Below are 23,905 nucleotides of genomic sequence, written 5' to 3' on the forward strand. Positions count from 1 at the left end.
CCACCCGCCTCGGCCTCCCAAAGTGTTGGGATTACAGGCATGAGCCACAGTGCCCAGCCATCAGTATGGATATTTAAAACCTGATAGGTACTGGGTTCAAATCCTGTGTCTAAATTTTATTAGCAGTTGTGGAGCTGGGGATAGCAGTAGGCAAGTCAGGCAATAGGGGTGGGTAACAAGGGAGCAATTGTTCTCTCACTGTATACTACCCTCAGAGTGGTGCCTCACTGAGAATTTTAAAGATATTAAGCCAACAGGTGGGCTGTGAAGATCAGTGACCTCCAAATTTTTTAACTCATGAACTCATCTATGTACCCAACCTTCCCATGTACCCCCACACCTAAAATAAAAGTTTTTAAAAATAATTATTATTACTGGCAGAAAAACATTATAAAAAACATCATGAACAGAAACATTTTGATAACACATCTCCAATATATGCACACTTATTTATAAATCACATGTTCTGTCAATTTATATGTTAATTATAAGCAAAACTTAACTCTTTTTTTTTGTTAAGATGGAAAAGCCAATAGGCAAGAACAGAAGTTGTGACATTTTTCTCCTACCCCACTGGACCACTTTGTGAGTGCACCCACTTGGGAAGGACGGTGATGAAATGACGCTGATGGAAGGGTAGGAAAAGGTCAGTCTATTCAGAAGCACCTCAACTGGCAGCGATCACCGCATGAACGATCAAGAAAGGTTAGGCAAATTGTGGCACCTTTTTTTCTGGTCTTGCTCCTCCCTACCCCAACACCCTTGCAGGCCAAGACCCCAGCCTGGCCCCATCCCCGTGCTCTGGCCAGCCCTGGTGCTGGAGCCTGCCTCAGCGCTGCTCCCTAGCTGGGCGGTCTTGGGCACGTTTGTTACCCTCTCTGAGGCTGAGTTCCCATCTGCAAATGAGACCGGGCCTGACCTCATAGAGTTGCTATGAGGATGAATCAGATAAAAACTGAGCTCAACTAACTTTTACCCTCTTCCTTTCTGTTTCTTCTCTGAAACTGCTGCTAGGCTCCCCTTTCCCATAAAGCACCTGGGAGACCAAAGCCATCAATAACAGGGACCACTTGTGGGCCAAGACTCTTCTCTGCCATAAAAAGAGCCGGCAGAAAACTTTTCAGATGTAGTCACTTTCCATGGAAACAGATGAGCAGATTCAGACACTGGCTATTCATCTCTCTTCTTCTGTGGCCTCTAGACAACTCCTTTGGATACTTGGTTTGTTTTGCTTTAGTTACGAGCTGGCTTTCCACTCCATACATTTTTTAAAGTAAAGATAAATCTTGAATAAAAAGGATGATGTGACTGAGGCATAATACAAGGCAGAGGGAAGGGTGTGTGCATGCGTGTGTTTGCATGGCTGTGCATGCACAGGTGTCTGTATTGGGAGGTGCTGATATGCTGGGGAAATACAGTCTTGGTCTCCCTGGTGATGAGCCCTAGGGTAGGGGGTGAAGGGGACACCCAGCCACACTGTGTACCCTTGGATGAACTGATGCATGGGCAGGAGGTCACCCTCCCCTCTGAACTCCAAAAGTGTGGTCCTCAACTCTAGCCACATATTAGAATTGCCCGGGGAGCTTTCAAAAAGAGATCAGTGACTGGCTCTCCCAGGGCCAATTACATCAGATGTCTTGGGGTGCAGCCTGTCTATATATTTTTTTTAGTCTCCCCAGGAGATGTTATTGTGCTGCCAGGGCTGAGACCCAATGTTTATCTGAAAGCAAATAACAAGGTTCAACCTCTCCAACATGAACAACTGTGTCCATCAATACCGAGTTCCCACCTTGAGGCCCCAGGTTCAATTGAATTACCATATTTCTATACCCTGGAATTCCTGGCCAATGAAATAAAGAGCTACCAGTCAGATTTATTTATTGGGCTGCAAATGACCTAAGTTTTGGCTGAACTGCATCCCACTAAAATTCATACGTTGGAGTCCTAATCCCTAACACTTCAGACTATGATAGTATTTAGAGATAGGGCCTTTAAATGGGTGACTAGCTTAAAATGAGATCATTTGAAGGAGTCTAGTCCAATATGACTGATGTCCTTCTAAGAAGAGATGGTTAGGACACAGACACATATGGAGGGAAGACCGTGTGAAGATACAGCAGGGAGATGCCATTTACAAGCCAAGGAGATAGGCCTCAGAAGAAACCAACTCTGCCAAGACCTTGATCTTGAACTTCTAGCCTCCAGAACTGTGATAAAATAAATGTTCCTTGTGTAAGCCACCCAGTCTGTAGTATATTGTTATGCCAGCCCTAGCAAACTAATACAATCTGGTACCAAGTACCACTTAATGCTCACTTGGGCTACCAATGGCAGGGACTGGAACACTGGCCCAGGCCAGGTGGGTGGTGCACACCTGTAATCCCAGCTACTCAGGAGGCTAAGGCAGGAGGAGATCGGTTAAGGCCAGCAGTTTGAGGCTACAGTGCACTACAACTGCACCTGTGAATAGCCACTGCACTCTGGCCTGGGCAGCAGAGCATGACTCTATTTTTAAAAAAACAACACTTCTATTATAGAGTGACCTTTCTTTGAGGTCTGGGGACATTTGGGTACAAGGAAGGCCTTAAAGGCTGCCCCACTCTCCTTGTTTCCCATCCCCTGTCCCTCCTACTTCTCACATTCACCACTATGTGCCCTAGGGCAAAATCAAATGTGGAAACACATGGTTATGTCTACTTTGTCCAAGGCCAGGAGTTCTTGAGGAATTCAAGTGAGACCTAGAACAACTTTCTACCCTTTCCTTCCCTTCCTTCCTCCCCACCTCTACCTATAAGCCCGTCAATCACTTTGAACTTCTTGGAGAAAAAAAAGAAACGAAAGAAAAGAAGAGGCTGGGTGCGGTGGCTCACGCCTATAATCCCAGCACATTGGGAGGCCAAGGTGGGTGCATCACCTGAGGTCAGGAGTTCGAGACCAGCCTGGCCAAAATGGTGAAACCCTGTCTCTACTAAAAATACAAAAATGAGCTGGGTGTGGTGGTGGGTGCCCGTAATCCCAACTACTTGGGAGGCTGAGGCAAGAGAATTGCTTGAACCTGGGAGACAAGAGGTTGCAGTGAGTGAGCCAAGATTGCACCACTGCACTCCAGCCTGGGCAACAGAGTGAGACTGCGTCTCAGAAAGAAAAAAAAAGAAAAAGAAAAGGAGACAAAGGAAAGAAGTAGGGAAGAAAGAGAAGACCCAGCTTGCCTTCAGCAGAGAAACAACACAAATTAAAAGCAGACACACACACACAAAACAGTAAGTACTGAAGGACCATCACAAACTAAATACAAGAGACACACTGAAACACCACTCTTTACGGCAAAAATGTAGAGGATCCCTTGCTCTTTATGGCTGCTACTCAAGAGGGTACCCCTCCCTCCTCTCAGCACTCATCCTCAAGCTCCAGCTCCCTGTCTTGTTCTCTGAACAAAGACGATGGGCATAGCATTATACTTCTGGGGTTTGTTTTGTTTTTCAAGTCAATGATGAATTTAGACGTCTCAAGCCAAATCCTCAATTTGAGAATGCAGTCAAATGAACAGAACTCTATCCCAAAGAGGAAAGTGGACGAAAGCCAAGCACATTTGAGTATGAGATTAAGGATCAGAGGCACTAATTTTGCATGAACTTCTCTTGCCTTCGCTGGGATTCATTTTTAATGCAATGATGATAGCCTTCCAGTGGCCGCTGGCGACATCTCAAAATCTTTGGGGATGAGAGAGGAGGCGGTGTTTGGGGAGCCTGTTTACCAGCAGGCTTGGAGGTGATTAGAACGTCACGAGCATGGATGGGGAGAAGGAGGGGGCCACGATGCTGCCTCTGGCTTATTAAGAGTGAGATCGATGCTGGAATCCCCGAGGGCAAAAAAAATCAATGACCCAGGAAAACTACACCAGCTGACAGCCCCAGGAAAAGGCTCAAGGAAGAGCCGCAAAGAAGAGAAAGGCTTAAGGAACTTTCCAAAACTCTGCACTGTTAATCTCCTTGGGGGAGAGGGGGGCCTATATTGTACAGACAATGGCTGGGACCCCTGACATTCTGGCACTTTCTTTCACATGGATACACCATCCTCCCTCCTTCACAGGGCAGAGGGGTCCCAAGTTTCCTCTATCCTCTGCTAGTTTTTGATGTTCCCCTTATTTAGAAAAACAGGCAAGTATCTGCATTGTCAAACACTGCTCTCTAGCCCTGTTTATTGTGATCAGGCTCTGCGGGGGAGAGTCCACTGTCTCTTTCCAGGCCTCAGCTTTGGTTTCTATGCACTCCTTCAAGTTCATAAAAAGGAACAGGACCGACTGTCCCAAGAACACAAGCGGCAAGCCTTGAGGCCACAGGGGGTTCGCGTCAGCTGAAACACTGAACCGGACAATAAGATGGTCATCTTTGGAGCTTAGGAATTTGCAGAGGGAGGGCGGCTAAAACCCAAGTCAAATGAGCCAACTTGGAAGATGATCTTTCTTTCTCCGTGAGATTTTTCTAATATTTCTCCGACCTCACATGATACGGAATTAAGGTTTAAACTTAAGGGCCTCAGTGGTTTGGGAGGACATTATATTTCTTTTCTTCTCCCCAAAAGGCTTCTGACATGTTCTCCCTAATCTTCAGATCTCTAGAGAGCATCACTGATGAGAGGAAAAATGGGGACTGGCTGTGGGTAGCAATATCACCACCTACTGCTGGCTCAGGGAGTTTGAAACCCTGGAATTCACGTTCGCATGGAAAGCAGAAGGAAATGCCTTTTATCGTTTATACTATTTAGAATAACATGTATCAAATCATTCATTTTACTAAGGATATAGCCTCCCTGTTTGATAGGTCAACTCCACTGTATATAACAGTTGCTAGAGACAGACAATTCCAAACTTGGGTGGTAATCTATAGACTGTTACAAGTTTTGTAACTGCTTGGGTGGTAATCTATAGACTGTTACAAGTATTGTAACTGCTTCCCTAAAGCAACAGAACTCTTAGTGTCTATAATCTGTGAAAACAATCTAATGATTGCACTGCAATTTGCCTAAAGCAATATTTGTTCAGTTGCAATGATGTCACACACACAAAAAGGCTTGTCAGTTTTCAATTATTTCCCTAGAATTCAGAGCTAGATGGTGGCTGAACTCAGAACTGCTTTCCATAGCTCAAATAAGCTAATACAGAGCTTTTCTAGCAGCCAAGAAAGTTCTAGTACAAAAAAAAAAAATAGTTAATAGCACTTGAAAAGCCTGATGCATTTCCCCAGAATGCTTACCACAGAGTTCTGATCCTGGGATACTTGATTGTAAGGGCCATGGGTGGCTTGCCAAATAGGCATATCTTGGCTTCCTTTGCTAGGTAGGAATACTGCCTTGATATTACATATTCAAAGCAAAGATCCTCTGACCTAAGAGCTCTCCACTAACAATGCCATTCTCTGTAAGTAAACTAGAATCCCAATTCAGGTTCTGGTTTGCTCTTGTTCAATTTGCTATGTACTAGCCTACTGCACAAACAGGACTGAGGAAGGACTCCCTTTACCACCATTATGTTGCAAAAGACTCTGCACTGCAGGACCCGATAGGGACTGACTGTGCAAAGTCTGAACTTGGGAGAGGTTCCCTGGAGAAGGAGGAGTGTGGCGCTCAGAGTTGCTCCCTAAGCTGGCTGAAGGCCTCCAGCCTTGCCAGAGGGAGATCCAGGTCTGTTTCGTCTGCAAGGACTTGTGTTACGGTAAGCAACTGCAGTGCTAACATAAGCATGTGCTCCTAAGTCTATCGTCAACCTAGAAATCCCTTTCACTTTTCACTTTTCACTTTTCACTTTGGGGAGTCACACCTGTAAGCTCAGAACTAGCTGAGATCCGCTGCGAGAACCTGGATCACGATTCCCAAAAAGAAAAGCCTCCTAGTTGATTTGAGAGTAGGAAGTCATTATTTTCTGTGAAGGAAACTGGAATTGGAGAGGGAGGACCCTGGTATACTTTGGCAGAGGCTCCTCTCTGTTATTTAAGTATCTCCTCATCTCTCACTGCTTTCCACCAGACCTCCAGTCCCCGCGGGCTTCCCTTCCTACCTGCCAATGTGGACTCGAGGTCAGGTGTCCCCTGGGCTAGTCTCCTTACATGGGCAAATGGGCTACGCGGGTGGCAAACCCGGTGCAACGCCTCCGACCACAACACGTGTATTTTACAGCGCTGGGCGCAGCACAGGGCTCCAGAGAACCAGCGTGGGTCAGGACCGGGTCCCTAATGCTAGGAAATTGACGAGGTCAACAGCAGGGCGAGAAACTCTAAATACATTACACACCCTTCCTTCTTGGGAGTGGCAGTCCCCTGTCGCCACTTCACTCACAGCCACCTATATGCCAAGGGCTCACACCAGACAAGACAAGTGTCTGTGAGCACGCCTCAACTTTAATCCTGCCTGGCCGTGTCCGCTGGTGCGGCTGCCCCCATTCGAGGGCTCACCTGGGTGCTCCGCGGTGCCGGGGGACGCACAGCCAGGGAGGGCACTCTTACCAGAGAAGTCGCTGAGCGCTGAGATCTCTTTGGAGCAGACGAGGACAGTGCAGTAGAAGAGGCGCAGGAGCTGCCCCGGCGGCTCTACCTGCCGGCGGAGGCCGGGATGCTGCGCGGGCTGGGGCGCCGGCGGCTGGCGTGCAGGTCCCGGCAGGAGCATGGTGCTCGGCGCGGCGGGGCGGGGGCGCAGGCCCGGGACGCGCGGGGGGTCGCAGGGCTAAGGACGGCGTCACATGGCGGGGCGAATCGATGGCCAGCGACTCCGCGGCCCCCCGCCACCTCCCCGCCCAGGCTGCCAGAGCCTCCTCCCCTGAGCGGGCCAGTCCAGGAGCCCCAGCAAAGGGGAGGGGGCGGAGAACTGGGGCGGGGCGAGGATCCCCGAAAAGGATCCGCGTAGTTTCCAAGAGAGGAAATCTCCGCTGCCGCGGTGCGGGAGGAAGCGAGGAGGGCGGTAGGGAAAGCGCAGCCTTGGCGCCCCGGGCGGCTGCCCAGGCCGGTCCCTGGCGCGCTGCCCGCCGCGGAGGGCGCCCCCAGTAGCGCGTCCCCGGCCGCGCACCTTGAGCGCCTTCCACACCCGGGAGACAGCCGAGCACCCGTGGCCCTGCCCGCGCTGGCCGGGTGCCAGCCTCGCCCTGGCGGCAGAAGGAGCGCGGACGGTGCCCGTGACGCACTTTGGAGCCAGCGCCGCGCGTGCAGCTGGGGCGCCCCCGGGGCGGGGCCGATCGGGGGCCGCGGGAAGGTGGGGTTCTGGAGGCGTGGGATCGCACCGCTGCCATCCCCGCCACCCGCCGCGCGCCACGTGCTGTCACCCGGCACATACAGTTATCGCCATTTCACAGTAGAGGAGACTGAGCCCCGGCACCGTGCCCAAGCTCTCGCAGCCAGGACGGCGACGAGCTGGAGGTCTCAAAACCGGTCAGATGGCTCCGGAGCCGGGATCTTTAGCTCCAGCTCGGCTTCCTTTGGGTACTGGTTGTCCGCAGCGCTGGGGGATCTGACACCGGACCGGCGCAAACAGCCGCCTAGCGCTAATAATTGGGCTTTGTTTTAAAGTGGGCCACAGCATCTTTCTGAACCTCTAGACTGTGCGCGGGGTGACCCACGTTTGGACGCCCAGCCAGTGGCCGAGGAGTGGCCTGCGTGGCCCAAACTCAAGGGTATCGAGGACAAGTGCGCGAGGGGCTCCGTGGCTGCTTGCCGGGTGCGGGTACCTGGGGCCCAGCGACCCAAACCTAAGGACCGCGCGGGGCCGGCGGGAGGGAGGAGGGCAGGGCGGGCGCTAAGCACACAGTGTTCCCGAACCCCGCGGGAGGGCCTGCCAAGTTCTCAGCGGGCGTGACGCGGAAACGTAGAGAATGAGGCCCAGGGCGGGGCCGGACGCACTGTCCGGCGGGCTTCAGAGCTGCGAACGCCCCAGAGTGTGCCGGGAGGCATGGTGAAAGAAAATGCGGCTGAGGGTCCCCGTGGGACCCACTCAGAGATGGGCCGTAAAGATTCCAGAAGGGTGGATGGCGTTAGATACCACCCAGTACTCCAGCAGGGGCTGGGTCACCGAATTGGGATCTCGGCCCCTTCTTCCAGTCTGGGGAAAGGTGTGTTAAATGCTAAACATCAGTGTTTACCAAGTGAGGCCCAGTCTGTCTGGCATAATGACTTTAAAAATCTACATTAAAATATTAAATAAAAACTCAACCTCCCCAATAACCTCTGAACATATAAATATTAGTGTGCGCTCTCTAGGTTAGGGAAACTGAGGCTGGGAGTGTGGGTAAGGATGCCCAGCACTTTGGAGCCACAATGTAAGTAATGTTTGTCCAAAACTCGAGTCCCTCCTGTACTTTCCATTCTGTCTGCTCATTCAGCCAGTTTAGATATGAATTGGTACCAGCGTATGCCGGGTTCTGAGCTAGTGACTGACAGTGTTGGCACAGGGAGGCAGCCATGCTCCGGAGTCTTGGGAGTGGGCAGCACTGCCCTGTGGGTCTGCACTGGCCTCCAAATGTCTAAGTGGGCACTGTTACTAACTGTGACAGCATCCCCAGGCTTTCTTGTCTGGTAAAGCAGAGACTCAAACATACTTGCACACCAGTATTCACTGCAGCATTATTTATGATGGCCAAAAGATGGAAACGACTCCAGTGGATGAATGCATACAGTTATTATTACAGCGGGGAAGACAGACATTGGACAATAATGCCCCTCGAACAGACAGTCACGAAAGACAGGAACCATGGGAGCAGAAGCGAGTAAGGAAGGAGCTGAGCCGGAGGGAGGAAGGGAGATGTTCAGGAGCATTTTAAAGCAAGATGAATGAGAAAGATAGAGGATGAACTGGCCAGGCAAAAACTAGCAAACTCTGGGTGCTGCGGGAGGATGAATATTTTAGAAAAAGGGACCAGCATGTTGAAATCCAAAAGGAGCATGGCTCTCTTGAAAGATGGAGAAAAATCTAGACAGCTGGAGCAGAGCAAAGGGAAGAGCCAGGGGATTTGGAGGTCGGCAGGCCAGAGTTCAGGGCCCTGGAGACTTTGGTGAGCATTTACATCTTTTATCTTAAGCCAGCAAAGAATTGTAAGTACAAAAGTGATGTGATTGGATGTGTGTTGGTAAAAAGTCGTTCTCAGCTGCTGAGTGCAGATGGACTGGAGGAGTCAAAAGCAGGCCCTGGAAGTACATATGCCAAATAACTGAAAGCAGAGACTCAAACAGATACTTATGCACCAATATTCCTTGCGGCATCATTTAGAAGAGCCAACAGATGGAACAACCTCAGTGGATGAATGGATAAACAAAATATGGAATGTGGCCGCACGCAGTGGCTCACGCCTGTAATCCCAGCACTTTGGGAGGCCGAGGCGGGTGGATCACTTGAGGTGAGGAGTTTGAGACCAGCCTGGCCAACATGGTGAAACCCCATCTCTAAAATAATACAAAAATTAGCCAGGCGCTGTCGTCTGCGTCCGCAGTGTTAGCTACCTGTGAGGCTGAGGCAGGAGAATCGCTTGAACCCAGGAGGCAGAGGTTGCAGTGAGCTGAGATGTCGCCACTGCATTCCGGCCTGGGTGACAGAGCGAGACCTTGTCTCAAAAAATAATTAAAATTTAAATGTAAAAAAAATGGAATGTTAGTCAGCCATAAAGGGGAATGAAGTTCTGATACATGCTAAAACATGATGAACCTTGAAGACGTCATGCTAAGTGACATAAACGCGACACAAAAGGACAAATATCCTATGATTTCACTTAAATGAAATATCTAGAATAGACAAATTCATAGAGGAAGAAAGTAGAATTGAGGTTACCAGGAGCTGGTGGGGGAGAGGAATGGAGAGTTTTTGCTTAATGGGTACTGAGTTTTTGTTTGGAATGGTGAAAAAATTCTGGAAATAATGATGATGGCTCTACAACATTTTGAATGCAATTAATGCCACCGAATTATACCCTTAAAATGGTTAAAATGGCAATTTTATTTTATATATATTTAGCATGACTTTAAAAAATTAATAATGTCATTTATCAGAAATCTTTGAGTGGCACACTTTAAATGGGTGAATAGAATGGTATGTGAATTATATCTCAATAAAGCTGTTTTAAAAACTCAAACAACAACAACAACAAAAGTGGGTCTGTGCTGACTGGGCATGGTGGCTCACATCTGTAATCCCAGCACTTTGGGAGGCCGAGGTGGGTGGATCACCTGAGGTCAAGAGTTCAAGACCAGCCTGGCCCACATGGTGAAATCCCATCTCTACTAAAAATACAAAATTAGCTGGGCGTGGCGACTCGTGCTTGTAGTCCCAGTTACCCCGGAGGCTGAGGCAGGAGTTTTGCTTGAACCCGGGAGGCGGAGGCTGCAGTGAGCCGAGGTTGCACTACTGCACTCCAGCCTGGGCCAGACAGAGCGAGACTCCGTCTCAAAAAAGAAAAGTGGGTCTGGGGAGATGGCCGTGGCGAGGGAGGGAGTGCAGTCAGGGGTACATGGCTGTGCTTGGGCTGATGTGCTTGCTGTACACCCAGAGAGAAGAGGAGAAGTGGCCGCAATGGAAAGATGTTTAGGAGGCAGATGAATAGCACAATGTGGCTGGGCGGTCATGGGCTATGAGAACAGTCTGAAGGACATCTCCCTGGCTTCCCTCTGCTTTGTCCCTTAGCCCCTCTCTGTTAAATCAGAAGATTTTGGTCCTAATCTAATCTCTTTAAGAATTTCGGAATCTTGCAAGAAAATGGAATTGCTCAGTTATCTTTCTCTCTGGATCACACTTTTCTAAGAGCCTTGTAGGTCAAATACCTAAACTCTGAGGCCCTATAACAACTCATAGGACGGAAAAATGGGAAAAGGAATATATGTTTCAAAGAGGGATGAACCTTGTAAAATCAATCTGGGGTCTGGAGAGAAATAATCTTTTTCACTAGAGGCATGCTTTCTACTATGATAGAATTTGAATAATAAAAACAGTCATAGCCACTTGGTAATTCAACACAGTTATGGGAGCTGGAATTAAAGTGAATGATGAATGGCGTGCCAAATAATAAAGTGTTTCCAAAATATTAATACTGACAACAACCCTTTGAGATAGGTACTAACCAGGCTAACTACGTCATCTACTGGCCCAATGCAAAATGAAAATGTGGGGCCCCTTGTTCAAAAAATATTAAAAATTCCAGGATGATAATAGCGTAGCATTAAACCAAGCATGGTTTAATGCTTTGAACACAGGGCCCTGAGTGATTGCTCAGGTCATATGAAGCTGGCCCAGGTACAACGGGAATCTTCATTTCTCAGATAGGGAGACTGAGGGCACAAAGTCACACTGACCATCCCAACCAAGACTTGAAGCCCTCTTACACTGCAGAGGCACAGCAATTAGGTGGAGGTAAAATAAAGGGTTTTTTCTAAGCAATAGCACCATTGGGCAAGCTTGTTCCTTCTTGTACTAGTTTGAAAAGTGCCTCTGTAGTCCCAGCATTCAGTCCATGTGTGCAAGAGTCAACCTTTATAGGACATTGTAAATTACAGGTCTTACTTCCTGCCTCTTTGTCTTCTTTTAAAGCAATTCCTGCACCTTCTTTTCAGCTCCACGTTACATCTCTGCTTTCCTTCTTCCTTGAGATCCTAGCTACTTGTCTCCCACCCTCTGCCATATCCAAGCCTATTTATTTTTTCTTTAGGTGGAGTCTTGCTCCGTTGCCCCGGCTGGAGTGCAGTGGCATGATCTTGGCTCACTGCAATCTCTGCCTCCCGAGTTCAAGTGATTCTCCTGCCTTAACCATCCAAGTAGCTGGGATCACAGGTGTGCACCACCATGCCCAGCTAATTGTGTGTGTGTGTGTGTGTGGTGTGTATTTTTAGTAGAGACAGGGCTTCACTATGTTGATCAGGCTGGTCTTGAACTCCTGACCTCAGGTGATCCACCCGCCTCGGCCTCCCAGAGTGCTGGGATTACAGGCCTGAGCCGCCAGGCTCAGCCTCCAAGCCTATTATGAGAGATGTTTATGTGCTTTGCACTCAGACTGCAACCCTGAGCCGTGTCCTCTCACCTGGGCCATCGAGGTAAGGTTTTTGGCTGCCAACAAATGGGCTGTGGTCGTTTTGAGAAGACATAAGCTACCATTTGGAAACCTCAAAGAAACCAACCTTTCAGCTCAGGAGAGAGAGGCCGAATGTCGTCTGGAGCTTAAAAGGCTTTTTTTTAGAAAGCAACAAATGGTGGTTTGTTTCTAGAGCTGGCATCACAGAGCTGCATCAATAGCAAGGAGCCTGCTTGGTGAGGACTGCAAAAGCCACAATGCACTAGAAAAGTTGTGTAGGAAGGTGTGGCCCCAAAGCTAGCAGAAGGAGGTTTTGTTTTGTTTTGTTTTTTGAGATGGAGTCTCTCTGTGTCACCCAGGCTGGAGAATAGTGGTACGATCTCGGCTCACTGCAACCTCCGCCTCCTGGGTTCAAGTGATTCTTCTGCCTCAGCCTCCTGAGTAGCTGGGATTACAGGCACGCACCACCAAGCCCGGCTAATTTTTATATTTTTAGTAGAGATAGGGTTTCACCATGTTGGTCAGGCGGGTCTCGAACTCCTGACCTCGTGATCTGCCTGCCTCAGCCTCCCAAAGTGCTGGGATTACAGGTGTGAGCCACTGTGCCCAGCCAGACGGAGGTCTTTAAGGGTATGTGCACAGCAGTCAACTGATGTATGTACTGACGGCCCATCCAAGGTCAAAGGCATCTCATCCAATAGTGTCAATTTATATTCAAATAGCCACTCAGGAGACCTCAGGTCAAGTCCCAGCTCTGCCACTGAGACAGAGGAACCCACAGAGGCACTTGACCCGCCTGCCTCTCACTTTTTCACATCTGCAAAATGAAAAGATTGAATGCTAAAATCCATTTTAGCTCTAAAAACCCATAACCTATTTAAAATAGATGTAGGATTTCAAAAAATCAGGCTAAGTCTAAACTGATTTTATTTCATTCCTGAATGTTTTCTTAAATATATATTTTCACTTACCTTTTGCATATGCTAACAGTTTATTCGTGCATCATTGTCTTTGTAAGAGAAGAATGCAGCACATGTAAACTCTTGGAGGTTTTCGAAGCATTGTGAATGACTGAATTCAAATTCATGGGAAATTTTCAAGGCCGAGTGCAGTGGCTCAGGCCTGTAATCCCAGCACTTTTAGGCCAAGGCAGGAGGATCACTTGAGGTCAGGAGTTCGAGACCAGCCTGGCTGACATTGGGAAACCCCATCTCTACAAAAAAAAAAAAAAAAAAATTAGCCAGGCGTAGTTACATGTGCCTGTCGTCCCAGCTACTTGGGAAGTTGAGGAAGGAGAATTGCTTGAACCTGGGAGGTGGAGATTGCAGTGAGCCGAGATTGTGCCATCACACTCCAGCCTGCGTGACAGAGCAAGACTCTGTCTCCAAAAGAAAAAAAAAAGGAACTTTTAGTGTGGGCATTACCAGGTGTTCTAAATGGTACACTCAGTTTCTGGAGGACACCATGGCTTCCATCCTGGAGGAAGCAGGTGCCTTTTCCCCCATTGAGGGAGGCAGGAAGGTGCTGATTTCAACAGAAGCCCTGAGGTGCCAGTGACCTGCTGCCTTCAGCAAATGCTACAGGGAGCCAGGCCAGCCTGGGCTCTACCTGGGAACAAAGGGCAGAAACCCGTACTCCCTCTCTCCACCCTCCTTACTGCTCTTCCCTTCCATTTGAAGACAGGCACTCTTCCAACCCAGTGCTCTGCCATCATTAAGGAAAGTGTGCTAAAGGAAGGAAACTCCCTAGAATGTTGGAAAGCAGTAGCTCTGGTTCTGCTAAACCAAGCTTGCCTGGTCATGCTTTAGGGCAGTTGTTATTGGTGTGGGCTCTGTGGTCAGAGCTCAAAGATGCAAATCCAGCTCTGCCCTGACTGGTACTTGTGTTGTGGGTTGTGGTGGAGTTTAGAGCTTAAAGAGCCAGTCAGGGCCAGGTGCGGTGGCTCACACCTGTAATCCCAGCACTTTGGGAGGTCGAGGCGGGTGGAGTTTGAGACCAGCCTGGCTAACATGGTGAAACCCCGTCTCTAATAAGAACACAAAAATCAGCTGGGCATGGTGGTGTGCGCCTGTAGTCCCAGCTACCCGGGAGGAGGAGGCAGGAGAATTGCTTGAACCCACGAGGCGGAAGTTGCAGTGAGCTGAGACGAGACAGTCAGAGCAGAAGCTTCATACACGGGTAGCCATGACAATAAATGTAATCATTTTATGGACTTTGCATATTATTTTTTATTGGGTAAAAGATAGTGTTTGGTTTTAATTTATTTTTAAAATTTTGTTTTTTTGTTTTTTTGTTTTTGAGACAGTCTCACTCACTCTGTCGCCCAGACTCGAGTACAGTGGCACAGTCACAGCTCACTGCTGTCTCAACCTTCCGGGCTCAAGCGATCCTCCTGCCTCAGCCTCCTGAGTGGCTGGGACCACAGGCGTACACCACTACGCCTGGCTAAAGTTTTTAAAAAAATTTTAGTAGAGATGAGTTCTCGCTATGTCAAACTCCTGAGGCCTCCCAAAGTGCTGGGATTATAGGTGTGAGCCACCATGTTTGGTTTTAATTTGAACTCTTAGGTGCAAACAGCTTCCAGCTTGTTCCTCTGAGTGACAGCAGCCCTGGTCTTCTAGTGCAGGGGTCTCCAACCCTGGGTCGCAGACCACACTGGTGAGAGAAGTAAGAGAAGCTTCATCTGTATTTACAGCCGCTCCCCATGGCTCACATTACTGCCTGGTCTCTGCCTCCCGTCAGATCCGTGGCAGCATTAGATTCTCACAGGAGTGTGAACCCTATTGTGAACTGCACATGCGAGGGATCTAGGTTGCACGCTCCTTACAAGAATCTGACGACTGATGATCTGTCATTGTCTCCCATCACTCCCAGATGGAACTGTCTAGTTGCAGGAAAACAAGCTCAGGGCTCTCACTGATTCTACATTATAGTGAGTTGTGTAATTATTTCATTACATGTTACAATGTAATAATAACAGAAATAAAGTGCACAATAAATGTAATGCTCTCGAATCATCCCCAAACTATCCCCCCAACCCCCATCCTTGGAAAAATTGTCTTACACAAAACTGGTCCCCATGTCGGGCATAGTGGCTCATGCCTGTAATCCCAGCACTTTGGGAGGCTGAGGCACATGAATCACCAGAGACCAGGACATTGTGAAAACTAAAAATACAAATTAGCTGTGTGAGGTGCAGGCACCTGTAGTCCTGGATATGTGGGCTAATGAAGGAGAATAGCTTGGACCCAGGAGGCAGAGGTTACAGTGAGCCAAGATCACGCCACTGCACTCCAGCCTAGATGACAGAACAAAACTCCATCTCCGAAATAAGAAAGAAAGAAGGAAAGAAAGAAGGTAGGAAAGAAGGAAGGAAGGAAGGAAGGAAGGAAGGAAGGAAGGGAGGACGGAAGGAAGGAAGAAGAAAAAGAAAGAAGGAAAGGAAAGGAAGGGAAGCAAGGGAAGGGAAGGGAAGGGAAGGGAAGGGACGGGAAGGGACGGGACGGGACGGGAAGGGACGGGAAGGGAAGGAAAGGGAGAAAAAAGAAGGTGGTCCCTGGTGCCAAAAAGGGTGGGGACCACTGCTCTAGTGGGACACTGGAATGGACTTTTCCACCAGAAATTTGTTTTCTTCTTCCTGTGGACTGGCTGGGACACTCTTCTCAACCCTGGTTTCTGAATACCCCCTTCCCTCCCCACCTCTGGCCCACTCTGTTGGCCTCCTTAGGCCAGGCTCACTCCCTCATCCTCTTCCTCTGCTCAGCAGCATCCCTGTCCTTGAGTTCTCTGTGACAAACCTGAGTTTTGGGGGCCCGGCTTTCCTCTGAAAATGCCAGCCAAATCTGATTTGAGCTCTTTAAGTCCTCAAGGACCTGATATTACACACACACACCCCCATGTGTGGAGTATATATGTTCTAAAAAATCATTTTTCTTTTAAAAAATATTTTATTGTTGTAAAATATACATATATGTATATATACATATATAGTATATACATACATGTACACATACACATACACACATATGTACATATATACATGTATGTATATTTTGCATATATACATATGTGTGTGTTTTACATACATATATACATGTGTGTATATGTGTATATGCATACACATACATATGCATACACATATATACATATATGCATACACACATATGTATATGTGTATATACATAAAATAAATATGTATATACATAAAACACATATGTAAAATAAATATGTATATATAATATATAAAAATATGTGTATATATAAATATACATATATGTATAAATATTTTTATTGTAAAATATACATAACATAAAATTTACCATTTTAACTTTTTTTTTTTTGAGACGGAGTTTCACTCTGTCGCCTAGGCTGGAGTGCAGTGGCATGATCTGGGTTCACTGCAGGCTCCACCTCCCGGGTTCAAGTGATTCTCCTGCCTCAGCCTCCTGAGTAGCTGGGATTACAGGTGCTGCCACCACCCCTCTGTTTTTAGTAGAGACCGGGTTTCACCATGTTGGCCAGGCTGATCATGAACTTCTGACCTCAAGAAATCCGCCTGCCTCGGCCTCCCAAAATGCTGGGATTACAGGTGTGAGCCACTGCGCCTGGCCCATTTTAACCATTTCTAAGTGTACAGTTCAGTGGTATTAAGTACATTCACATTCTTGTGCAGCCATCACCACCCCATATCCACAGAACTCTTTTTATTTTGCTAAACTGAAACTCTGTACCCGTTAAACACCAACTCCCCATCCCCACCTCTCCCCAGCCCCGGCAGCCACCATTCTACTTCTGTCTTTATGGATTTGACTTCTCTGGGTACCTCCCATCAGTGGAATCATACAGGATTAATTGGCTTATTTCACTTAGCATAATGACCTCGGGGTGCATCCCGATTGTAGCACGTGTCAGAATATCCTTCCTTCCTGAGGTTGAGTGGTATCTTGTTGTATGTAGGTACCACATTAGCTCTTCTAGTGACTTTGTCTCTCTTGGAAGGAAGAAGAGAGGGGTAGTCACGGATATGCACAGTCTGTTTCCCTTTGATCGGCAGCAGTTTAAAAAAACAAGGAAAACAAAAACCTCAGCAAAAGTCTCAGAAGGGTGAGGGGGGGGGGAGGCTGAAGACTGTTGCACACACAGGTGGCTGGGGAAGGAGAAGGCTGGAGCTTCAGGCGGTTGTGGGTCCTGCACACCCAACCCCAGAATGCGACTAGGAGCTGTCAATGGCGCCCTCTGTAGGTGGGAATCTTAATTTATGTTTTAGCAGTGATGATCGTGGTCGGTGAATTTGAAAAACACATTTTTATTATGGCAAAATATACGTAACATGAAATTTACTATAGTAGCCATCTTACCTGTAAAGTTCAGTAACATTAAGTACGTTCACATTGTTGTGCAGCCATCATCAACTTCCATCTCCAGACCGCTTCATCTTCCAAAATTGAATCTCTGCACCCATTTAAACACCAACTCTTCATTCCCTTTTCTCCTAGCCCCTGGCAACCACTATTTCACTTTTTTAAATTTTTAAATTTTTCTTGAGACGGAGTTTCACTCTTGTTGCCCAGGCTGGAGTGTAGTGGCGAGATCTCGGCTCACCGCAAGCTCCACCTCCCAGGTTTAAGCGATTTTCCTGCCTCAGCCTCCCGAGTGGCTGGAATTACAGTCATGCGCCACTGTGCCCGATTAATTTTGCATTTTTAGTAGAGACGGGGTTTTTCCATGTTGGTCAGGCCGGTCTCAAACTCCCGACCTCAGGTGATCCGCCTGCCTCAGCCTCCCAAAGTGCTGGGATTACAGACGTGAGCCACTGTGCCCGGCCTTCGCTTCTCTGTGAATTTAACTACCGTAGGTACCTCATATAAGTGGAATTATACAGTATTTGTCCTTTTGTGCCTAGCTGATTTCACTTAGTGTAATGTTTTCAAGACTGTGAGAATTTTATCCCTTTTTAAGACTGAAAAATACTCCGTGGTACGTATACCACAGTTTGTGTATCCATTCATCCATTGATGGACACAGATGGCTTCCACCTTTGGCTACTGTGAATAATGCTGCTATGAACATGGGTGTACAGAAAATTTACAAGTTTGAAGTACGCATTCTCAAGGGAAAGCTTAGGGCTACCAAAAAGAAAACGAATCAAAACCCACAAAGGGAATTTAGAATTAATAAAAGTGAGCTCTGATCAAAGGTATAGTCCAGAGGTTCTCAATCTTTCTCAGTTAATGGCACCTTTAGTGGCTCAATAATTTTTCAAGTGCCCCAGGACAAAACCCAAACCTAAACCCAAACCTAAACTGTTAGGTTTATTAAATAGCTATGTCCAAACAACATAAGTATTTGTGTTCTAATAATAAAGAAGCAGTTTACATATGTACATAAATACATACAGATGGAAATAAAAATGTTTTCCTTTATTCTTTCTTTTTTCTTTTTGAAACAGAGTCTCCTTCTGTCTCCCAGGCTAGAGTGCAATGGTGTGATCCCTGTAACCTCTGCCTCCCGGATTCAAGTGATTCTCCTGCCTCAGCCTCCCAAGTAGCTGAGGATCACACCATTGCACTGTAGCCTGGGAGTGCAGGGATCACACCATTGCACTGTAGCCTGGGAGTGCAGGGATCACACCATTGCACTCTAGCCTGGGAGACAGAGGGAGACTACAGGTACTTGCCACCACTCCCAGCTAACTTTTGTATTTTTAATAGAGATGGGGTTTCACCATGTTGGCCAGGCTGACTCTCCTGATCATAGATGATCTGCCCACCTTGGCCTCCCAAAGTGCTGGGTGGGATTAGAGGTGTGAGCCACCATGCCCAGCCCTCCTTTATTCTTAAATAAGCACCAATACTTTTGAATGGGGTGTGTGCCGGTTGGACATGTCACTATTTCTTCAACCTTGAAATCAGATTGGATACCACACTCTCATTTTTACCTTAATAAAGCTGTTTCAAAATTAAAAATAAAAAGTTCCTATCTATAGGTCTTTGTTTTAACTACACTTTTCTTTCCTTCCTTCCTTCTTTCTCTTTCTTTCTTTCTCTTTCTTTCTTTCTTTTCTTTTCTTTCTTTCTCTTTCTTTCTTTCTTTCTTTTTCTTTCTTTCTTTCTTTCTTTCCTTCCTTCCTTCCTTCCTTCCTTCCTTTCTCTCTCTCTCTCTCTCTCTCTTTCTCTCTCTCTCTCTTTCTCTCTCTCTCTCTTTCTTTCTTTCTCTTTCTTTCTTTCTTTCTTTCTTTCTTTCTTTCTTTCTTTCTTTCTTTCTTTCTTTCTTTCTTTCTTTCTTTCTTTCTTTCACAGGGTCTTGTTCGGTTGCCCAGGCTGGAGTGCAGTGACATGATCTTGGCTCACTACAACCTCCACCTCCTGGGTTAAAGCGATTCCCCTGTCTCAGCCTCCCCAGTAGTTGGGGTTACAGGCATACGCCACCACGCCCAGCTACTTTTTGTACTTTTAGTTGAGACAGGGTTTTGTCATGTTGGCCAGGCTGGTCTCGAACTCCTGACCTCAAGTGATCTATCCACCTCGGCCTCCCAAAGTGCTGGGATTACAGGTGTGAGCCACCATGCCCAGCCTTGACTACAATTTTTATTTTGAAATGATTCTAGATTTGCAGAACATTTGAAAAAATTCCATATACTCTCAGCCAGTTTCATCTAATGTTTTGCATTTCTGACAGTTGTAGGGTGCATTTGCCAACTAAGCAAGCAGCATTGGGACGTTACTATTAACTAAATGCCTGACTTTATTTTATTTGCGCTGTACTAATTTTTCCCCTTGTGGCCTTTTTCTGCTTCAGGGTCCAGTCCAGGGTACCAAAGTGCATTTTATCGTTGCGTCTCCCATCACATCTGGTCTGTGGTCGTGTTTCAGTTCTTCATTGCTTTTCATGACCTCGACAGTTTTAAAGGGTACTGCTCATGTACTTTTTAGACTGTCCCTCAATTTGGGTTTGTCTGATGTTTTCCACACAACTGGACTGGGATTATGGGTTTCAGGAAGGATATACAGAGGCAAAGCATCTTCATCACACATCACATCAGGGGTACATAAGAGTAACTTGATTTATGTACATCTAACAGCATATACATGACATTAACTTTGATCCCTTGGATAAGGTAGTGTTTGCCTTGCTTCTCTATTATAGAGTTATCATTTTTCCCTTTTCGTATTCCAGTCTTTAGAAGTAAGTCACTAAACCTACACTGGGGAAGTGGGGAGGAGTATTTGAATTAAGGTCCACCTCTTGAAGTGGGACGTATCTACATATATTATTTGTATTACTTTTGTAAGGAAGATTTATCTCTTCTCCCCCATTTATTTACTTAGCAACCAATTTATTTTTATTTTATTATTATTATTTCTTTTAGAGATGGGGTCTTGCTAAACTGTTGCCCAGGCTGGACCCATACTCCTGGGTTCCAGTGATCCTCTTGCCTCAGCCTCCCAAGGTGCTAGGATTACAGGCATGAGCCACCATGCCTGGTGATCATCATTTTTTATATCAGTATGGACTTACATATGTTTACTTTTTACCCTAGGTTATGATCCAATGCTATATTATTCGTTTTGTCACCAAAACTGTTCCAGTGGGAGTTCTTTCAAGTTGGTTCCTATGACTCTTTGACATCGCTCCATTCTTTCTAAATGGTGCTTTGTTTTCTATCACATATTTATTTATTTTTGTTTTATATTTATTTTATTTTTTGAGACAGGGTCTCCCTCTGTTGCCTTGGCTGGAGTGCAGTGGGGCAATCCAGCTCACGGCAGCCTCAGTGTTCTGTGCTCAAGCAATCCTCACACCTTGGCATCCTGATTAGCTGGGACTGCAGAATGCACCACCATACCCAGCTACTTAAATTTTTTTTTTCTTTTTTTTTGGAGAGACAAGGTCCCACTATGTTGCTCCTGAGTTCAAGTGATCCTCCCACCTCAGTCTCCCAAAGCGCTGGGATTACAGGCATGAGCCACCATACCCAGCTTCTCCTACATATATAAATTAGCTATTGCTAATGTAGAGGTAATGCTACCAATTTTGGTAACTGATTTTATGTCTGACAACCTTGCTAAACTCTTACTTAGTTTGCATTTCTGTTGACTTTTCCAATTAGATGACAGTTTCACTTCTTCTTTGTCTTGCCTTATTTCACTAGCCATGACCTCTCGTAATAGATAGTAGCATGGTGGACATCCCTGTTTTTCCTATTGTTCCCAGTTATAATTCAAGGGCATGTAAAGTTTTCCCATTGTTCATGATGGTTGCTGCAGGGTTTTGGTGTATAATCTTTACCAAGTTAAGGAAAGTCCTTCTATTCCTAGTTTTATGTGAATTTTTAAAATCATAAATAGGTATTTTTTCAAATGTCTTTTTCCATCTATTGAAATCATAATGGATTTTTCTCCTTTAATCCATTATTGTGGTGAGTTATATAAGCAAGGTATTATTTCCTTGTATTTCTTGTGTTTTTTTTTCAAGTGCAGCTTTGTATTCAGTTAGCTAATATTCTATTTACACACATTTATATCCATACTTGAAATAAGTTCATCATTTTCATACTTTGTATTATCCTTAGCTTGTTCTGTATTTAAGGTTATATGAGGCTCGTAAAAGATGTTGGGATACTTTATTTTTTATTTTGTGGAACAAACTGCACAAGGTGAGAATTATCTGTTTCTGAAAAGATTGTTAGAACTTAACTGAAAAATCATCTTCACGTTGGGAAAGTGCTATGGTTTGAATGTTTGTGTCCCCCTCAAATTCACTATGTTGAAACCCCATCCCCAATGCGATATTATTTGGTGGTGGGGGGCTTTTTGTGAGGTAATTAGCTCATGAGGGGGGAGCCCTCAGATGGAATTAGTGTCTTTATGAAATAGGCCCAATCAAGAAAGGTCAGGAGACAGAGAGTGAGGTATGAACAGGAAAAGTCCACATGAAGTGACTATCTGAGCCACTTGAGCTCTGGGCAAAGAGTTTCAAAGACAGAGAACAAGTACAAAAGCCCTCAGCTTTTTTCCTCGGCTTACAATGTCCTAGGAGCAGTACCACATAGTCTGCAACAAACCAGAATGCTCCTGGAGGCAAATAATGCAAAGCTTTGATATGGAAAGCCAAGTCACTATCCAGAGGTTGGTGAGCCTCATAACCGAACAAAGGGTTAACCCAGCATCAACGATTCATGACATTAACTTAGTCTAAAGCATCAAAATGCACTTCTGAGCCACACTTGCCATCACGCACATCTCTGGCTAAGGCTGTAAATGGGCACTGCCAACTTCTGTTTCTTTGCTTTCAATTTGGGACTAAGATACACTGGGTGAGTCCTGGCTCCACCAGTTACTAGCTGGATAATCCTGGGAAGTTCCTCATGCTCTTTAATTGTTTGTAAAGCAAACCAGCGCAGAGAGATGGTAATTTGACCAAGGTCACACAGGCAGAAACCGAACTCAGGGCTTTTGACTGTTTCTGCTCTCTGATAACTCTTTGGTTGGGACCACCATGGCAGAAAACAAAGTTGGTGGTTAGCGATTAACCAAAGAGGACCAGTGTGGATAATCAGTCAGAATTAAGTCTGTATTCACTAATGAGTGCTGCCTTTTACAGATGACTTTTTGAGCATATCCCCCTCTCAATACTGCTGCATTAGCTCATATCTGCTGGGGGTGACACCCTATCTCTGACCTGCCTACAACAGACATCTCCACAAGCACAATAACCTTGTCAGGACAGAGGCTCAGTGTCAACACACGTGCTTTTTCTACTAGAAACTCTACAACCCCAACAGGCCACAAAACGCCACATCCTCAGATGTTCAAAACATATCTGCTTACAGAATATGAAACACTATTTTCTTAGACTAGAGGACAACCTGATGGAGAATTTCAGTAATCACCAAGTTACTTATCTAATCCGCTGGTTCATGATTTATTTGGACACATACCCAAGTATTGATGAAGTCGTATTAAAATATGTACCAGCCTGTTTTTACTTATTCATTTTTACTTTCATTTTATTTCAGAGCATTTAATGCGGTTCACAAGTCAATAACATCTTCCAAAAACACACTGTATTGTTTTCCTCGTTAAAGCAGTTTTTCATACATTGCATCATTTTCTGTTCATAACAGTCCCAAGGACTGGATAGGGTTGGCTTTGCTGTCTCCATTTTAATGGCAGGAACTTAGATGTGGAGGCCTTATGCTGTCCAGGAAGAGGTTTTACAGACGTTACTTCGTTTGGTCTTCTCCTCCCACCCTGTACGGCACAAACAGCCCATCAGTTTGGGGAAGTCTGGGGTGGAGGACAGTCTGGAGTGACATCCTACCAGACCAGTCGATCTGGTTCGGGCTGTGACATAAGCTAGGGGTCGAAGTCAGGGGCACCCGCAGAGGGGGACCTGCCCGGCACCTAGCCAAGGCGAATCCGCCTTCCCTGCCAGCCACCCGGGTCTCAAATTGGCAAAGTATCGAATCCTGTTGTGTGTGAAGCAAGCTCTTCATGCGACACCGTCAGGGCGACCTCGGGTCAAGAACTACTCATTGTGCTGCTTGTATGCGCCGGGGCCCGCGTCTTCGCGGACCGGCCGGGCCAGGAGTGAAAGGTCTGGGAGTTCTTCCTGCCAAGAGCACCCGAGAGAGCCACCGGGATCAGGAGCGCGCCCCAGTGCACCCCAAACCCCGCAGCCGGGGGAGGGGAGTGTCGTGGAGTGTCCGCTCGCCCCATGCCGTGACCGAGCCAACCGGGACAGCAAACTCACAGGGAGACCCATGACTGGATTCCCGCCGGCCTACCCCTTCCACAGGCCACGCCCCTTCCGCCGGTCCCGGCCTCCAGCGGGCCCGCGCCTTCCGCCTGCGTTTCCCCGAGCCCCGCCTCTTCCGGT

General features: G+C 46.7%; 1 protein-coding gene across 12 annotated transcripts in view; it reads right to left on the bottom strand.

Moving 5' to 3' along the window:
• Positions 1 to 7,806, bottom strand: part of EVA1C (eva-1 homolog C) — a 105,562-nt gene extending 97,756 nt beyond the window's left edge. For 3 of the 12 annotated variants that reach the window (XM_077995843.1, XM_015133027.3, XM_015133023.3), the window contains exon 1: positions 6,498 to 7,805. In XM_077995843.1, coding sequence (XP_077851969.1) covers positions 6,498 to 6,657 — 160 coding nt within the window. In that variant the 5' untranslated portion in view covers positions 6,658 to 7,805. Of the gene's footprint in view, positions 1 to 6,497 lie in introns of all 12 variants that reach the window. The other 9 variants (XM_015133024.3, XM_015133031.3, XM_015133030.3 and 6 more) reach the window with 4 other exon arrangements.
• Positions 7,807 to 23,905: the final 16,099 nt, after the last annotated feature.

This window comes from Macaca mulatta, chromosome 3 (genome assembly GCF_049350105.2).
Source record: "Macaca mulatta isolate MMU2019108-1 chromosome 3, T2T-MMU8v2.0, whole genome shotgun sequence".
In the NCBI taxonomy this organism is placed as follows: Eukaryota; Metazoa; Chordata; class Mammalia; order Primates; family Cercopithecidae; genus Macaca; species Macaca mulatta.